At 40.3% G+C, this 19,254-nt stretch overlaps 1 protein-coding gene across 1 annotated transcript in view; it reads left to right on the top strand.

Annotated features, from left to right (window-relative positions):
• Positions 1-2,060: 2,060 nt before the first annotated feature.
• Positions 2,061-19,254, top strand: part of LOC117405870 (NACHT, LRR and PYD domains-containing protein 3-like) — a 70,707-nt gene continuing 53,513 nt past the window's right edge. The window contains exons 1-6 of the mRNA XM_059004905.1: positions 2,061-2,187; positions 7,940-8,048; positions 8,987-9,153; positions 14,036-14,210; positions 18,495-18,560; positions 18,652-19,254. The exon at positions 18,652-19,254 is cut by the window's right edge and continues 1,162 nt beyond it. Coding sequence (XP_058860888.1) covers positions 8,000-8,048; positions 8,987-9,153; positions 14,036-14,210; positions 18,495-18,560; positions 18,652-19,254 — 1,060 coding nt within the window. The 5' untranslated portion in view covers positions 2,061-2,187; positions 7,940-7,999. The remainder of the gene's footprint in view (positions 2,188-7,939; positions 8,049-8,986; positions 9,154-14,035; positions 14,211-18,494; positions 18,561-18,651) is intronic.

The raw sequence follows: 19,254 nt of genomic DNA, 5'->3' as shown, positions 1-19,254 counted from the left end.
ATGGCAAATGAAATTTAATAGAGAAAAGTGTAAAGTATTGCATGCGGGCAATAAAAATGTTCATTATAAATATCATATGGGAGATAGTGAAATTGAAGAAGGAATCTATGAAAAAGACCTAGGAGTTTATGTTGACTCAGAAATGTCTTCATCTAGACAATGTGGGGAAGCTATAAAAAAGGCTAACAAGATGCTTGGATATATTGTGAGAAGTGTTGAATTTAAATCAAGGGAAGTAATGTTAAAACTTTACAATGCATTAGTAAGACCTCACCTAGAATATTGTGTTCAGTTCTGGTCACCTCGTTACAAAAATGATATTGCTGCTCTAGAAAGAGTGCAAAGAAGAGCAACCAGAATTATCCCAGGTTTAAAGGGCATGTCGTATGCAGACAGGCTAAAAGAATTGAATCTATTTAGTCTTGAACAAAGAAGACTACGCGGCGATCTGATTCAAACATTCAAAATCCCAGTAATGTTGTTGAAGCTGACACCCTGGGATCCTTCAAGAAGCTGCTTGATGAGATTCTGAGCTCAATAAGCTACTAACAACCAAACGAGCAAGATGGGCTGAATGGCCTCCTCTCGTTTGTAAACTTTCTTATGTTCTTATCTGTTTCATGTATTGTGAGGGAATGGGTCACGCCGTTAGAGTAGGGATGTGGAGTGTGTGTGCGCGTGAGGGGATGTCTCTTTTGCTGCCTGGGGATTCATCAGCCAGAGTAGTTCCTTGCCTCTCTCCAGAATTGGCAGGAGCTGGAGTGTCGTGGGGAATGGCTCCGACTGGTCAATCCCAAGAAGTTCCTCAAGAGTTTTCCAGGAGGATTTCTGCTTTTTCCCGTGCCAGACAAGGTTGTGCAGAGCAGTGAAAAGAATACATTATTGTTGAAACACACATAACCTGATCTGTGAAACTGCAAAAGCATTAAGATATTGTATTGTTATATGACAGTAAAAGTCTGTATTAGAGGGATAATTTGCACAAGTAAAAGTGTTTACACGCTGGATACAATTACAGATATGATATTGTTAATATGTAAGTTGCAAAATCCAAGTATTTCAATCGTAACATTTCAAATCAAGTAAATTGGCTTGAAATCCGTTCTGCCATATATAGGTTTGCTTGTTTTGCTGTGGGGCATGAACGACTGACATCACTGTTTTGAATTAGAGCTCTGATTGGCTGATTAGCTCCTCAGTTAATTGTTTAAAAAAAACAATGTAAATCCATTGCATAGTAAACTGGGCTGTCTGCAAAATTGCATACAGACACAATTTCAATCTTATATAATATCCAAAATGAATTGTGCATGTCTGTTGCGGGGAGTACCAAATACAGTTTTTCTATTGCTGAAAGGGACTGTAAAATTCAATCTGCAAACCCACTTATGTTAGGTAAACTACCTTGGGAAGGATTGTCTTTGTAGGAACAAACTGCAAGTGTGAGGAAAAGAGTCTGTAAAGAGTGTCCGGCAGCAATACTCCGCTATGAATAATTACACACTTTAACAGCTTCTGGGGCAAGATGATAAAAAAAAGTTTTTATATTTTAAACTTTAAGAGTTCATTTCTGTTGCGGGGAGTACAAAATAAAGTTCTGCTGTTGCTGATAAGGACTTTGTAAAGTTTAATAATGGCAAATGTGGATTATTTGAGGAAAAAGGTCTGTAGAGAGTGTCTTGGCTGCAACACTTTTTAAGAGTGGGTGGAGGAGGGGTTTGACATTTCTACATTTCCAATGATTAACAGAAAGTCTTGGACGAATGTATTTGACTATTCACACTTTCTTGAGGAGTGCTTGTTCAATTCTATCTTTACATGTGCATGTAGTAAATGGAGGTCATGGTGAGCTGTTTGTTCATGTTGCTGATAGCCGTGGGGTGGGATTCCTGTCACTGACACTGTTTACACTTTGTTATCTAGATAATGACTGTTCTCATTTTCCAAATAACAGACACTAATGCAATTGCAATAAATAAGTAATACAGGGAGTGGGCTGAGAGGGATGTAGACAGAAACCTGTGTGTTTAAATTGTCATGAGTAAGAAGCTGCATGTGAATCAGATTGAATCCCTACCCGTTCAGGGGGTGGTTTCAGGTATTTGTGAATTTCCGCCTCAGATACTGAGACTAATCTGTCTAGGCTGGTTTGAGAGCCACACATTTTATATCCTGAGTCTGCAGCAGGTAAGTGCTTTTATCTCACCGTGTTTAGTATCTTGTTTAGAGGAACAATGCGTTGTTGGTTACATCTGTAGTCTAACGTGGTGTTGTGATTTTTTGTCTTCATATTTGATACACAGCGATTCCCTCAGTGAAGTTCCATTATTAGTGTTGTTGAGTAAACATGACCAGTCAGAGTTTATTGTTGTAAACTCTGGGTGTATGAATGATAAGCAGTTCTATAAAAGATGCCTTTCACATTAAACAGAAATGCCCCTTATTTAATTTCAGTGCCCCTGTTTGTACAGAGCAGAATAGACCTGCATTTTGTGTTTAATTTCCAGTGCATTTTTTTCTTGTGAGTTCTTTATTAAATATGTTTTCTATTAATTGTCTGTCATTGAAATCTGGCAAGCTTTAAGTGATTCATTGAAGTAATAAAGTTTTATTACTTTTATTAGTTTTATTAGTAGTAAAGACATAGTAAGACCAGGATACCGATATTTCCAAAGACTGCATTCCCTCTCCTTCAGCCTAACATACCTGTAATTTTTCTTTTCATTGTTAACATCCTGACAACTTTTTACACTTTTAACTTTTGAACCTGTTTCAAACCTCTTTTCAAAATAGCCGTTCTAGTGCACTGAGGTTTGAAATCTGTCATCTAAATCACTGCAGGAAGAGTGATAAAAAATAGATAAATAAACATAATAAGTGCTCTGGCTTTTCTGTTCCGTAGCAAATCATGGATCGTTGTTGCTGTGTTACCTGCTTGACAATGTGGGCAATAATCCTTACATTATCGGTTCACTAGAGCGGCTATTTTGAAAAGAGCTTTGAAACATTTATAAGTGTAAAAAGTGGTCAGGCTGTTAACAATGAAAATAAATGACAGGTATGTTATTTAAACAGTTGAAGCAACATGTGGGGACATTTTTCAGAACTGCGCTAATTACTCTCTTAAGTAACTGGATTGAATGATCCAGCAATGTGAAAGTATGGTTAAATCTGTTAAGTGCATGATTGTTGTAATTTTGTATAAACACACACGTGCAATGCACAGTGGAGGCGGCCATAGGAATGGTTTAAAAAAGCTGGTGAGTGTGTGAGTTAGCTAGTGTGAAAGTGTATGGTTATCTCAAGAAAGGTAATCTGTTAGGGATGCAAGTTGATTATGTTCGGTTTGTTTTTTTTTTAGCCACCCTTTCAACTGTTTTTGACATCCAGTCAGTTTTCAGTATAACCAAAGTAGAAGTTTAAAACTGAAAAACTGAACTGCATTTGTGCAGCCAAGGGAACAGGACGTACCATTATTACACATGTGTGACAGAAATACAATGATTCTTGGTTGTAAATCTCCCTCCCAACCTGTGAGGGCGCTAAGCAGAGAGAACACAGTTCTCTGGACGGGCTGGTCTGACAGGCTTTCCCAGGGTTCAAGGGAAGTCGGCCAGCCTGGAAGGGGGCGAGACTCCGTTGCAATAATGCATTGACCCGGAAGGGAAACGACGTGGCAGCCGCAGATTGGAGAGGCGTTTGCACTCTTTTACCAAGGAGTCACGTGTGACAGCATAAAAGGGGATGGAGAATCGCAATCTGTTCCTTCGTTTTGTTTTTGTATTTTAACCTAGAAGGACTGTGAGAGACCCCAGAGAAGGTAACCGCTTTGTGAGTTTTGTTTGTTTTTGTGTCTGTTAGTAATTGTCTCGTTTGTGAATTACCAGACGGCTAAAAAATTTCCGGAGCTGTCGCCTTGGCCAGCACAAAGCCAGAAGAGTACTTCACTACTGTCATCAAATAAACTTGTATCACCCACCAAGAGCACTGCTGCACACACCCAGGATTGGTGACCGTGTCTGTATTATTGTGGGGCGGATATTTGTGTTTAGTATTTGGGACTGCAATCCCCTTGTTATTTACCCCGTGCAGAACACATTGGTGTGTATTGCCGGGGGATTATTGTTTGGTCACCAGACCTGGAAACACTTAATAAAATCCTTTCCAAACCGGATTACAATCATCTCTGTCTGCTTCATTCACGCACTGCATCACTCCTGCACCTGTATCCACTCAGCCACTTTGTTACAACATGTCATTTATTAAAAATAATTAACAGAGAAATGAGCTCAATAGTGTTATTGCATCACTCATACCAACGTTGAAAGAATAAAACAATGTATTAAGAGACATTCAACCTTTTTATTTTTTATCTTCCTGGTACTCCACATTGTTTGCCGTGGGCGGTTGTAAGTATGTAAATCATGTGCAGATCACATCTGAGTAGCACTGCAGCTCATGGTTTACTGATATGGGTTACATGACACAAAAGCAAGTCCAAGACCGCGCCGACATCACTGCGACGGACATTACAGGGACTGCCCATAACATCGCTACGACATCACTGCGACGGACATTACAGGGACTGCCCATAACATCGCTACGACATCACTGCGACGGACATTACAGGGACTGCCCATAACATCGCTACGACATCACTGCGACGGACATTACAGGGACTGCCCATAACATCGCTACGACATCACTGCGACGGACATCACAGGGACTGCCCATAACATCGCTACGACATCACTGCGACGGACATTACAGGGACTGCCCATAACATCGCTACGACATCACTGCGACGGACATCACAGGGACTGCCCATAACATCGCTACGACATCACTGCGACGGACATTACAGGGACTGCCCATAACATCGCTACGACATCACTGCGACGGACATTACAGCCAGTAATATGGCAGGGTCATTACCGCGCCAGCCATTACAGTGAATGCCCATAACAGCACTATGACATTACAGCCAATAACAGCACTACGACATCACCGCTCCGAACTACAATTCCCAGAAGACTCTGCGAAGTTCACAAAAGTGTCACTTACCAGGAACTCGGACACACGATGCAGTCAGAGCGGGGTTCACCACAGAGTCAACTCACCAGCCTCGTAAAAGGATGCAGCTGTCATGCATTAGTATTGGAGAACTATTCATGGTAAACACCGATGAGTGCAGTTGGTGGCTGCGTTCACGTTACTCCTAAAAAGTCTGCGTTGCAGTCGGGATTCTGCGCCTGACGTCACGGGCTGTGTAGACGGAGCTAGGACAGCTTTGGGAGGTTTCCCAGCACAGTCAACTGAGCAAACATGGAGACCAATTTGACTGATTTTCTGATTGCAGAAGACTATAGTTTTTTTTTCACTGTTCCCATACAGTTCCATCATAACTAGACTGGTAAATAAATTATGCAGATGTATTTTGATATATATATATATATATATATATATATATATATATATATATATATATATATATATATACAGTACTGTGCAAAAGTTTTAGGCAGGTGTGAAAAAATGCTGTAAAGTAAGAATGCTTTCAAAAATAGACATGTTAATAGTTTATATTTATCAATTAACAAAATGCAAAGTGAGTGAACAGAAGAAAAATCTACATCAAATCAATATTTGGTGTGACCACCCTTTGCCTTCAAAACAGCATCAATTCTTCTAGGTACACTTGCACACAGTTTTTGAAGGAACTCGGCAGGTAGGTTGGCCCAAACATCTTGGAGAACTAACCACAGTTCTTCTGTGGATTTAGGCAGCCTCAGTTGCTTCTCTCTCTTCATGCAATCCCAGACAGACTCGATGACAGGACTCCTTGTTCTTCTTTATGCTGAAGATAGTTCTTAATGACTTTCGCTGGGGTCATTGTCATGCTGCAGAATAAAATTGGGGCCAATCAGATGCCTCCCTGATGGTACTGCATGATAGATAAGTATCTGCCTGTACTTCTCAGCATTGAGGAGACCATTAATTCTGACCAAATCCCCAACTCCATTTGCAGAAATGCAGCCCCAAACTTGCAAGGAACCTCCACCATGCTTCACTGCTGCCTGCAGACACTCATTCGTGTACCGCTCTCCAGCCCTTCGGCGAACAAACTGCCTTCTGCTACAGCCAAATATTTCAAATTTTGACTCATTAGTCCAGAGCACCTGCTGCCATTTTTCTGCACCCCAGTTCCTGTGTTTTCGTGCATAGCTGAGTCGCTTGGCCTTGTTTCCACGTCGGAGGTATGGCTTTTTGGCTGCAAGTCTTCCATGAAGGCCACTTCTGACCAGACTTCTCCAGACAGTAGATGGGTGTACCAGGGTCCCACTGTTTTTCTGCCAATTCTGAGCTGATGGCACTGCTGGACATCTTCCGATTGCGAAGGGAAGTAAGCATGATGTGTCTTTCATCTGCTGCAGTAAGTTTCCTTGGCTGACCACTGCGTCTACGGTCCTCAACGTTGCCCGTTTCATTGTGCTTCTTCAAAAGAGCTTGGACAGCACATCTGGAAACCCCTGCCTGCCTTGAAATGTCTGTCTGGGAGAGACCTTGCTGATGCAGTATAACTACCTTGTGTCTTGTTGCTGTGCTCAGTCTTGCCATGGTGTATGACTTTTGACAGTAAACTGGAAGAGTTTGGCTCTTCCTTACCCAGTTTTATTCCTCCTACACAGCTGTTTCTGTTTCAGTTAATGATTGTGTTTCAACCTACATATTGAATTGATGATCATTAGCACCTGTTTGGTATAATTGTTTAATCATACACCTGACTATATGCCTACAAAATCCCTGACTTTGTGCAAGTGTACCTAGAAGAATTGATGCTGTTTTGAAGGCAAAGGGTGGTCACACCAAATATGGATTTGATTTAGATTTTTCTTCTGTTCACTCACTTTGCATTTAGTTAATTGATAAATATAATCTATTAACATGTCTATTTTTGAAAGCTTTCTTACTTTACAGCATTTTTTCACACCTGCCTAAAACTTTTGCACAGTACTGTATATTTGTATATGATTACTCCTCTGCAGGATATCCTGGATTGGGATTGGAGTGTGGAGTAGTGGTTAGGGCTCTAGACTCTTGACTGGAGGGTTGTGGGTTCAATCCCAGGCGGGGGACACGGCTGCTGTACCCTTGAGCAAGGTACTTTACCTAGATTGCTCCAGTAAAAACCTGACTGTATAAATGGGTAATTGTATGTAAAAATAATGCAATTGTATGTGAAAATAATGTGATATCTTGTAATAATTGTAAGTCACCCTGGATAAGGGTGTCTGCTAATAAATAAATAATAATAAACAAAATATATAAAGTCATATTTACTATCCGATCTTGCCTCGCTTATTTTCTTGACTGATTCATATATTAAATATGTACTGTAGACTCAGCTCATAGTGGAAAATGAAATGCCCCTCGGGAAGACTATTGTTACCTCCAGGGTGCAATTCCTTACTATACTGTGTGATCATGGGGCCAGTGGCAGTGTTGAGCTGAGCAGTAATGTTGACCAGGTTGTCACAGGGCTGCAGAGAGTCTGTGTATATTCCTCACTCCTGTGTGTGATCATGGTGCCGGTGGCAGTGTTGAGCTGAGCAGTAATGTTGACCAGGTTGTCACAGGGCTGCAGAGAGTCTGTGTATATTCCTCACTCCTGTGTGTGATCATGGTGCCGGTGGCAGTGTTGAGCTGAGCAGTAATGTTGACCAGGTTGTCATAGGGCTGCAGAGAGTCTGTGTATATTCCTCACTCCTGTGTGTGATCATGGGGCCAGTGGCAGTGATGAGCTGAGCAGTAATGTTGACCAGGTTGTCACAGGGCTGCAGAGAGTCTGTGTAGATTCCTCACTCCTGTGTGTGATCATGGGGCCAGTGGCAGTGATGAGCTGAGCAGTAATATTGGCCTGTGTGTTGTATTGTTTCAGAAAGGACTGTGGACAGAAGACTCTTTAAACTGCAGTGCAATTGAGGAGAAGTCATTCACAATGATATCAAGACAACGGAGAAAGGAAGAGGAGTTACCTGAACTATCTGGTAAGAGTAAAGGCTCTGATCATGTTTAAGTGTAATTCCATCAGATCCTTTATCCTCTGGAGCTGTGCGATGCAGAGCTGAACTGACCCTGCTGACCCTGCTGAGTCTCTGTGCAAGGCTGTCTTTATACTCGGCTGCTGTGTGTGGCTGTGTCTCAAAGCCTGTTCTAACAGCTCCATTCGTCTCCTTGCAGGTGTGATGCAGATCTGGAGTAACCCTGCTGAGTCTCTGTGTAAGGCTGTCTTTATACTCGGCAGCTGTGTGTGAATGTGTCTCAAAGCCTGTTCTTACAGCTCCATTCGTCTCCTTGCAGGTGTGATGCAGAGCTGGAGTAACCCTGCTGACCCTGCTGAGTCTCTGTGCAAGGCTGTCTTTATACTCGGCTGCTGTGTGTGGCTGTGTCTCAAAGCCTGTTCTAACAGCTCCATTCTTCTCATTGCAGGTGTGATGCAGAGCTGGAGTAACCCTGCTGAGTCTCTGTGCAAGGCTGTCTTTATACTCGGCTGCTGTGTGAATGTGTCTCAAAGCCTGTTCTAACAGGTCCATTCGTCTCCTTGCAGGTGTGATGCTGATCTGGAGTAACCCTGCTGACCCTGCTGAGTCTCTGTGCAAGGCTGTCTTTATACTCGGCTGCTGTGTGTGGCTGTGTCTCAAAGCCTGTTCTAACAGCTCCATTCGTCTCCTTGCAGATGTGATGCAGATCTGGAGTAACCCTGCTGACCCTGCTGAGTTTCTGTGCAAGGCTGTCTTTATACTCAGCATCTGTGTGTGGCTGTGTCTCAAAGCCTGTTCTAACAGCTCCATTCGTCTCCTTGCAGGTGTGATGCAGAGCTGGAGTAACCCTGCTGAGTCTCTGTGCAAGGCTGTCTTTATACTCGGCTGCTGTGTGTGGCTGTGTCTCAAAGCCTGTTCTAACAGCTCCATTCTTCTCATTGCAGGTCTCATTAGGAAGTTCTGTTTCTCTATAAGAGGCTTCAGTGAAGAAGACCTGCACACCATCAGTAAATATTACCAGCCCTACCTGGCGTATGTCATTGAATATGACCTCACCAGCATCCTACAGAATTTAGTCACAAAGCGCATTCTCACTAACGAGGAGGCAAAGGTAGGTTCTGTTTCTGCTGTTAAACAGCAGCAGTGTTGAGGTGTGCTTGGTGGGGATTGACAGAGACACAGTGAGAGGGACTTGTTTCAGTTCCATCATTAGGAGGTATGGGACAGGTTCTCCACTTCTCCTGATGAAGCTGTGTTTCTGAGCACTAAGCAGATGGTATTGATTTGCATTTGTGTTACTGAAATAACGGTTCTGTTCTAACATGAGAAATGATTTACCAACTTTTTGAGTTCACACTGAAAATCCAGCTATAAAATACAGGTCTAAAAAAAGGGTAGCATCTCGGTCCTCTTGGTTAACACCTCAGACAAGACAGTCTGATAATATGCTATGAAATGCATTCCTTTGAACTTGTGTCTCTGCGACAAAGGACCTAAATCAGACCTCATAAACCAGGACAGTCTGTGCAGGTCAGTGGAGCAGAAAATACACAGTACTAAAGGGTTAGTCTTATCTCTTTACACTCGGCCCTATTCTGCCTTTATTTATGTATGTTTAAGTGCTGGGTAGTTTGTGCTTCATAAATTATATCAAATGAAAGGCCACATAATTTCCTTTCATATTATGTAAGTTGCAACAGGATCAGGCATAATATCAGGGCTCCAGACTGTGACTGGAACACAAAAAGACTGCGTCTCTCTTTAAAAGCACAAGCGAGAGCACCAACAAGCATCAAGTTCCGCTGTGTCAGTGCGTGAATGCGCTGTGGCGTCTACACGGACGTATTAAACTACTGTCATGTGTGAGAAGGCCTGTTAGATTGAAAATGAAAGAACTAAAATTGCAGAAAAAACAAAAGAACACACATATTTTTTCTTATTCTACATGTTGACAGCATCAGTGAGTATTAGTTATTTATAAAAAAAAAGACTGAACTTTATTGAGAAAACATATGGAAAAAATAAACTTTGAACGTGTTATGATTTGCACACGTGTCATTCAAAACATGCCACAAATACTGTAATAATTGCGAGTTGAGAGTTTGATGAACATGATTTACCGGTAATTGTGCAGCAGCCTCTCTGTTCAGACAACGTACCGCTGCCAAAAGAAACACTTGCACGACAGTTTAAGACTTCGTGGCTACAAGAATTTGCCTGGTTACATTACAATGGTGAAAAACAGAACATGTATTGTGAGTTTTGCACAAAGGCAAGGCCCGCTATTGCAGGGATTTTATTTCTGGAAATAAAAAACATTTTAAAAAAGAGAGATTGAAAAAACACGGTGAAAGCAGAAAGCATAAATGCTAAGGAATGCATTATTGCAAAGTGTATGCCAATTGAGACACCCATGGCCAGATCAATGGTACGACCCACATATAGCCTACACACTAATAGCATACATCCGATTGAAGAAATATTATTGCTGCATGCTAAACAGCAAATAAAAACTAAAGCATAAAAAATCAGAAAATATCAGCCCAACACTTGTGCAGTTTTTGCTATAGTATCCCAAAGCGCTTTTACACTAATATATATATATATTGTAATATAGCGGGTTGGGAGAGACGGCAGGGAGGGGGTTAACCTCCCTGCAAGGAAAAAAAACTTGTGAGAATGCACCGTTTTGTTAATTGTTTAATTGTTTGATTATTAATTGTCTTCCGCACCTGGGCGTTATTAGAAATTAAGCCCAGGTGCGGGAGTTTAAAAGGAGAACAAGCAGTCTGCTCGGGGCTGCTGAGTGGAAGGAGGCAGTAGGTGCGCTGTCTCCGGGTAGCCAAATGAAGAGAGAGTAAGTGCTGTTTGTAGCAGTGTGTTTGTGAAGACGGGTAAACAGCTTAGCTGTCCCGCGTTAGTCAGGGTGTTTCCTGAAAGTCGAGTTAGTGCTCCAGAAGAGCTAGGTGTTATTTTGATTTTTGTATTTGTTGTGTTTTTGTTTATTAAAAAATTGCGCAAACGCGCTTAGAAAAATCCATTTCTGTGTGTCGGGTCGATTCTTAAACGGGCAACGAACCCAAGTGGGTGCGGATCGTTTACATTATATATATATATATATATATATATATATATATATATATATATATATATATATATATATATATAATATATATATATACATACATATAAACCATACAAACATCACGGATCACAGAATTAAGAAACAAGGATACAATTTGAAAAAAGAACGAAAAAACATTACATTAAAAATCGGAAAAATAGCAGGTCACAAATAAAAAATAGTACGTCAAAATGTATACTAAAATAAAGAACAAAAGGCTTTATATTTTAACCTAATAAAACAGTGTCTTTGTAAACACTGATATGATATTAAACAATGTTCACTTTGTATTATACACAATTCTTTTCAGCAAATCACGATCTTGCTAGTGTAAGGTTTAAAAAGGGTAGCGGCCCAGACGTGGGTTATATAAATGCAAGCAGGCTATGTTAGTATAGCAGGTTTAAAACAAAGACGTGCAAACTCAAATCAGACTTTTTTTTTGTGTTCCACTCTAACACACTCTGCACTCTCTTCAAAGTACAAATGAGTTCTAACCTTCTGCATAGCAGATTTGCCACTATACTTAAGTAGACAAAATACTTGCAGTTTCAATATTTATAAGTAAATTAAATATATAAACTCACTGGCACATTTTGTTTAATATATAAAAACAAATATCGTCTATTAATAATACAGTTCCATAATGAAAAATAAATCAGTAACACTTTATATTAAGGTGATGCTTATTAATGTTTTATAAATGTATAATAGATGCATAATAACTATGTTATAGCGTGTTAGTAAAGCATTATATATGGTTTATAACCACGCAATATCCATAGACGGAATTATGGATGCTTCCATCTGCAGCCAAGAAGGACCATTATGTTGAACGTGGGACTGCATCCAGCATGAAATTACACGAATGTTAGTCGCCCAGTAATAGAATAGAAAATTAGGTAATGCAAGGCCCCTAATGCTTCTCTGGAGGAAGGCTTTGTGTATTCCAAATAAAGGAGGATATAATTTGGTCAAAGGATCTAAAATAGGATTTAGTAATAAATACTGGGATGCATTGAAATAAATATAAAAATTTTGGAAGGGAATTCATCTTAACAGAATTAATGCGACCAGTTAAAGAGGCAAAGTAGACCAATGAGCATAGTCCTGTATGGTACGATCCAATAAAGGAAGAGAATTAGATTAAAAAAGACTGGTATGAGAACGAGTAACCTTGATTCATAGATATTTAAAACTGTTGGTAACAATTCTAAAAGGAAAATTAGAGAGAGGATAATCTTGGGCGGCTAATGGGAAATATATCATTTTTATAGAGATCGAGTTTATAACCAGAGCATTTACCTAATTGTTCAAGGATAGAGATGGCAGGGGGAGGGAGCAGGTGGGGTCTGTCAGATAAAGAAGTAAATCATCAACATAAAGGGTAACCTTATGCTCCTGCCCACCCCGTGCCACCCCTCGCACATCCTGACAGTCACAGAGAGAAACGGAAAGAGGCTCAGTGGCAATGGTGATGAGAAGTGGGGAAAGGGGACAACCCTGCCTTGAGCCACGATGTAGTGAGAAGTGTTGGGAAAATGTATTATTTGTGTGGATGCTACTGGAGTTGAATATAAAAACTTTTTCTGTGTCTAATGAAATCAGAACTTCTGGCAATGGTGAAGTGCTTTTAGTATAGATAATGTTAAATAATCATCTTATATTAAAAAAAGAGTGTCTGCCTTGTATGAACCCTGTTTGGTCCAGTGAGATTATAGAGGGTAAGACAGTCTCGAGTCGATGGGCCAGAATTTTAGCGAGGATCTTTACATCTGCATTAAGAAGGGAGACAGGACTATATGAACTACAGTCTAAGGGGTCTTTTATCTTTTTTTAATAACTATGATATGGATGCTTGATGCAGAGTTGGAGGTAGAGACAAATATGCAAATACAGAGCTCAACAAAGGGGTAAGTTGTGGGCAGAATATTTTATAAAATTATACAGGGAACCCGTCTGGACCTGGGGACTTACCACTCTGCATTGAATGAACTGCCTTCTGGATTTCATCAAGTGAAAGGGGCTGCTCTAGGTCTGCCTTAGAATCAGGATCAATTACAGGAATATCTAAGTTATCAAAAAAAGAGTTATATAAGAGGGGATAAGAAGGAGATTCAGAAGTGTTTAGGGTGGAATAAAATGTCTTAAATTCATTATTTATTTCCTGTGGTTAAGCCAGAATATGTTCAAATCTCTGTAATTAAGTTGGCAGCTGCAGACTGACACAACTGATGAGCCAGTATTGAAGCTGCAGACTGACACAACTGATGAGCCAATATTTTCCTCTCTTTGTCCCCATAGTATGGTGGGACTTATATAGTAGTTGTTCGGCCTGTTTAGTAGACAGGAGATTGAATTCAGTCTATAAAGTTAGCCCGTCTACTTTGCTTTTTATAGTGTGTTAAATTGTTAAAGTTCCTGATTGCGCCACTAAATAAACCTGGTTTCAGCGGCTCTTAACGCAGTGCTCAGTTGTATATTTGGGACCCCATTCTGCTGTCATCAGAATTGCTTCATGAATATGTTAATGGTACCACGTCGAATTTTATGCCGACCCGTGGCTATGGAGCAGGCACTAACTGCACAAGACATGTCTTCAGAATACCATTTCAGCGCAGTGTTTTTTAATTTTTTTACGTCATAGCTCCATTTATGCACCACAGAATCGGGGGCAAGAGCCATTTGCGCTTGCACTCGCATTTGAACTGTGATCAGAATACAGCCCATAGAATCAAACTTAGAAGAAACCATCCACTTCTATACTTGACTTTCTTCTGAGTTTTATCCAGTGAATGAGCTCACCTTGTTAAACACACTGGGTTGTTCTCCAGACAGGTTTTAATAATGAGCTTGCTTTCCCTTTCAGAGTTACAAAGACAGAGAGGATGCTGAGGATGCTGAAGGTGTAGCCTGGTTTGTAAGTGATGTGCTTGGAAAGAGCAGAGACGTCGTGATCAAGCTGTGGGAGGCACTGGCTGAGGAAATAGTGCACTTCCCATCACCCAATATAAACACAATACTGGAGGAGGTTGCAGAGGGGGGTAAGTCATTCTAGAGTTGCATTCTCAAATCAATGACTGAACTTGTTCTTTACTTTCCTTCTTAGTGGAATCTCAAGACAGGCTGCAGTCCTGATAGCTACATGAGATGGTTTGCCTTTTTAGAAAGTTCATTATTTCTTTTTTTTATTTTCTCCTTGTGGGAATGTGCCCCATCCCTGTGTGCATTTCTGTGTTGTATGTTGCGTGTGGCGTGTTAATGTTGGTGTATAGATATGGCTGCACGGGATATAAATGGGTGTGTGCAGCACAAGTTATTTAAAATGTGTAATTGTATTTAGGCACGGGATTGCACATCACTTCACGTGCATTTAAAGTATGTAATAATATGTGAGCACGGGGTTGCACAAAATTAGTTCACGTGCTGGGATTCAAGTGAATAATTAATTAGTAATTGAATCCTGGCACAACAGTATATATAGATGCACGTTTCACTCACTCAGGGTTGTGTGTTCAGGGCAAAGGAACGGCAGAGAGAAATAATAGTGAGCAATTGCTACGTGGTGCTGGAGGAACAGCACAGTACATGTTTGTTTAGTGTTCATCCCTCTTTGTTAGTGTCTGTTTGTTTTGTTTGTCTGTTTATTTTGGCCGCAAGTGCTGTGTCCTGTGTTGTGTTTTGTTCAAACCTTTTATTTATAATAAACCGGCGCAAGCAAGTGCATTTACCATTTCATCCATCCTGTCTGTCTTGTTCATTTCCTGGTTCTGACGTCACCACTCAGCCAGCCTTGTGACACTCCTGCATGACACACAGGTCTCTGTTTAGTTTATTATAAGGCTGCAAAGGTTTAAAAGTACTTGTTTACTTCAAAGGCTGTGCTATGTATTTGTAGTTTGTCCCAGTAATGTTGTTGAAGCTGACACCCTGGGATCCTTCAAGAAGCTGCTTGATGAGATTATGGGATCAATAAGCTACTAACAACCAAAAGAGCAAGATGGGCTGAATGGCATCCTTTTGTTTGTAAACTTTCTTATGTTCTTATGTTCTTACATATAACTCTGGAAAAAAATATTTTTCCAATATTATAACAGCAAGAGAACATTCAAAGAGGAGGTTAAATGTCTAAGAGACACAAATGGCAAAATCATAGATGAAGAAAAGAAAAATAGCAAATATATTAAATGATTACTTTTCACAGGTTTTTACAAAGGAGGACACGGACAACATGCCCCACATGTCGACCTGTTCCTATCCAATTTTAAATAACTTTAGCATAACAGAGGCAGAAGTGTGAAAGGGACTAGGAGCTCTTAAAATAAACAAATCCCCTGGGCCAGATGAGATCCTCCCAATAGTACTCAAAGAAATTAAAGAAGTTATTTACAAACCGCTAACCAAGATCATGCAACAGTCTCTTGACACAGGGGTTGTACCAACAGACTGGAAAATAGCAAACGTAATACCAATCCACAAAAAGGGAGACAAAACCGAACCAGGTAACTACAGACCAATAAGCCTGACTTCTATTATATGTAAACTTATGGAAACTATAAGAAGATCTAAAATGGAAAATTACCTATATGGTAACAATATCCTGGGAGACAGTCAGCATGGTTTTAGGAAAGGGAGATCGTGTCTAACTAACCTACTTGACTTTTTTGAGGATGCAACATTGAAAATGGATAATTGCAAAGCATGCAACATGGTTTATTTAGATTTCCAGAAAGTTTTTGACAAAGTCCTGCATAAAAAATTAATTCTCAAACTGAACGCAGTAGGGATTCAAGGAAATGCATGCACATGGATTAGGGAGTGGTTAACAGGTAGAAAACAGAAAGTACTGATTAGAAGAGAAACCTCAAAATGGAGTGAGGTAACCAGTGGTGTACCACAGGGATCAGTATTAGGTCCTCTGCTATTTCTAATCTACATTAATGATTTAGATTCTGGTATAGTAAGCAAACTCGTTAAATTTGCAGACGACACAAAAATAGGAGGAGTGGCAAACACTGTTGCAGCAGCAAAGGTCATTAAAAATGATCTAGACAGCATTCAGAATTGGGCAGACACATGGCAAATGAAATTTAATAGAGAAAAGTGTAAAGTATTGCATGCAGGCAATAAAAATGTGCATTATAAATATCATATGGGAGATAGTGAAATTGAAGAAGGGAACTATGAAAAAGACCTAGGAGTTTGTTGACTCAGAAATGTCTTCATTTAGACAATGTGGGGAAGCTATAAAAAAGGCTAACAAGATACTCGGATATATTATGAGAAGTGTTGAATTTAAATCAAGGGAAGTAACGACAAATGCATTAGTAAGACCTCATCTAGAATATTGTGTTCAGTTCTGGTCACCTCGTTACAAAAATGATATTGCTGCTCTAGAAAGAGTGCAAAGAAGAGCAACCAGAATTATCCCGGGTTTAAAAGGCATGTTGTATGCAGACAGGCTCAAAGAATTGAATCTATTCAGTCTTGAACAAAGAAGACTATGCAGTGATCTGATTCAAACATTCAAAATCCTAAAAGGTATAGACAATGTCAACCCAGGGGACTTTTTTGACCTGAAAAAAGAAACAAGGACCAGGGGTCACAAATGGAGATTAGATAAAGGGGCATTCAGAACAGAAAATAGGAGGCACTTTTTTACACAGAGAATTGTGAGGGTCTGGAACCAACTCCCCAGTAATGTTGTTGAAGCTGACACCCTGGGATCCTTCAAGAAGCTGCTTGATGAGATTCTGGGATCAATAAGCTACTAACAACCAAACAAGCAAGATGGGCTGAATGGCCTCCTCTCGTTTGTAAACTTTCTTATGTTCTTATGTTCTTAACTCAGTTATTGGAACATCATTTGCTCTTGTTTTCACATGTTTTCCAGTTTCCTACTTTAATGAATCAAACATTTACATTTTTTTTCTTGTTTTTATTTTTATTTTACAATAACAGTTTGCACTGGATTGAGAATATACTGACATCAAGCAAATGGATGAAATTCATTGGGAATCAGAAAAAAACAGCACACAGGGAGACAGACAAACACACTGACAGAGGGAGAAAGACACAAGGAGAAAGACAAACAGACATAAACACACACATGGAGACAGACAGAGGGAGAAAGAGACAGACCGATAGAAAATTACAGAAAAAATAGACAAAGAAAGACACATTGATAGGGACAAACAAATAAAGACAGACAGAGATAAACACACATGCAGGCACACATATGGGCAACACAAATTACCTACTAAACATACAGTTCCCAGATCATTAAACATATAAAACAATAATATATCTGTTCACGGTAACATGAGTGTTTATAGGCATGACAGTTTAACAAAAAGGAAGTTTATTCAAAACAAATGTATTGGCAAGTGTGGCAGGGTGGAAACCTGCCGGTGTAAATAGTGTGGGGGGTGTGTGTGTGTATGTGTGTGCGTGTGTAGAGGGGGGGGGGGGTATTAAAGTTTGGCAGGGATGGGGTTAATACACGTGTGGAATGTGGCTGGGTCTTGATTGAATAATTGATCATCAAGCAAGGAGAAATCTTTTGTTTGGGTGCAGGGAGTTCAGTCGAGTTGTTGAATTGTGTTTGTGTTTTGTAATGGTAGTGAAGGCGAATGCCCAGCCTACAAGCGTGGATTCTTTTGTTTGAACCTTTATTTTTTCCCCTGCTCCCTTGTTTGTTTATTCCTGTTTTGTTCTTTGTTTTGTGTTTAATAAACGTGTGCAACAGCGCTTTTAAACTGCAGCGTCAGTCTCTGGGTTTGCTTTCCTGCCGCTGACCAGCCTTGACCGCAGCACTACCCTGCTACAGCAAGGAATTCCATTTAGAAATGGACAAATTGCAAAATCAAGTGGTGTACTTGTAAAATATCTTAATTACAGAGTGAATTATTATTCATAATTGAGTACTTCTTACATCTAATGGATCCCATTGTATTTGGTATCTGTTGAAAATCTGATAGAAATTGGGATTACAACCATCTTCATGTAATATCAGAACTATTTTTCTTAATATAAAAGTTTTTTTTGTATATATATAACTCACAAATCAAATATAATTATCCCCAAAGATTGTGTCTACTTTGAATACAGTGTTGATTACACCATATTTAAACTCTTTAAATAAAGCGATGAACAGCACATGCAATAATGAATAGGCTGCTGAAGACTAGTGGCATTACAAGTGTAACAATGTTAATGAAACAGGTGCCAATGCTGAGTGAATTTCAGCCTTTAAGAATGTGATTGCTCTGCTGTTAACAGCTTCCATCACTATTACTGCTGGTCTCATCTGTCTTTATTGCCTCTAGGGTCTGACCTTCTGAAAGAGATTCATTATGATCATCACGGACCAGAACTGGAGAGACGTATTAAAGGTAAGCACCCTCTGTAATGTATCCAGCTTATCCACTGTTTAATCAGCACTTACTTCAGCTGTATTCATGAGGATTTCATTGCTCTTCACAGAACTCCAGGACAAACACAAAGCAGCCCTGGACTCATACACTAGAGCTCTGGAGGAACAGCCTGGTCCTGGTAATGCCCACCCCAGAGAGGTGAGCTTTGAGAACCGGTACACAGAGCTGATGATCATTAACCAGTATAGAAGAACCAGGGGAGAGACTCACCATGAGCTGCTGGAGACTGGGAAGAAGCATGCAGAGCTGCTGGAGAGCCGAATGCAAGAGAAATGTGAGCGGATCTGGATCAATCAGCTTTTCAGAAGGAGCCCTGGAAGTGATGAGCCCCCCCGCATTGTAGTGGTCAGTGGAGTGGCAGGAATAGGAAAAACCACCATGGTGCAGAAGCTCATGTTTGACTGGGTCCGTGACCTTCATTACCAGAGGTTTGCGTTTGTGTTCCTGTTTAAATTCAGGGAGCTGAACCTCATAGAGGAGGAGGAGGAGGCGACGATGCCCCTTACGAGGCTGATTGTAAAGCTGAACAAACATCTAAATGATCCGCGGTTAAGAGAGATCCTGAAGAGACTGGAGTCTGTACTGTTTGTATTTGATGGCCTGGATGAGTACAAGCACAGACTGGATTTCACACAGAAACGACTCTGCTCAA

This window comes from Acipenser ruthenus, chromosome 30 (assembly GCF_902713425.1).
Source record: "Acipenser ruthenus chromosome 30, fAciRut3.2 maternal haplotype, whole genome shotgun sequence".
NCBI lineage: Eukaryota > Metazoa > Chordata > Actinopteri > Acipenseriformes > Acipenseridae > Acipenser > Acipenser ruthenus.
This window is presented reverse-complemented; position numbering and strand designations above follow the sequence as displayed.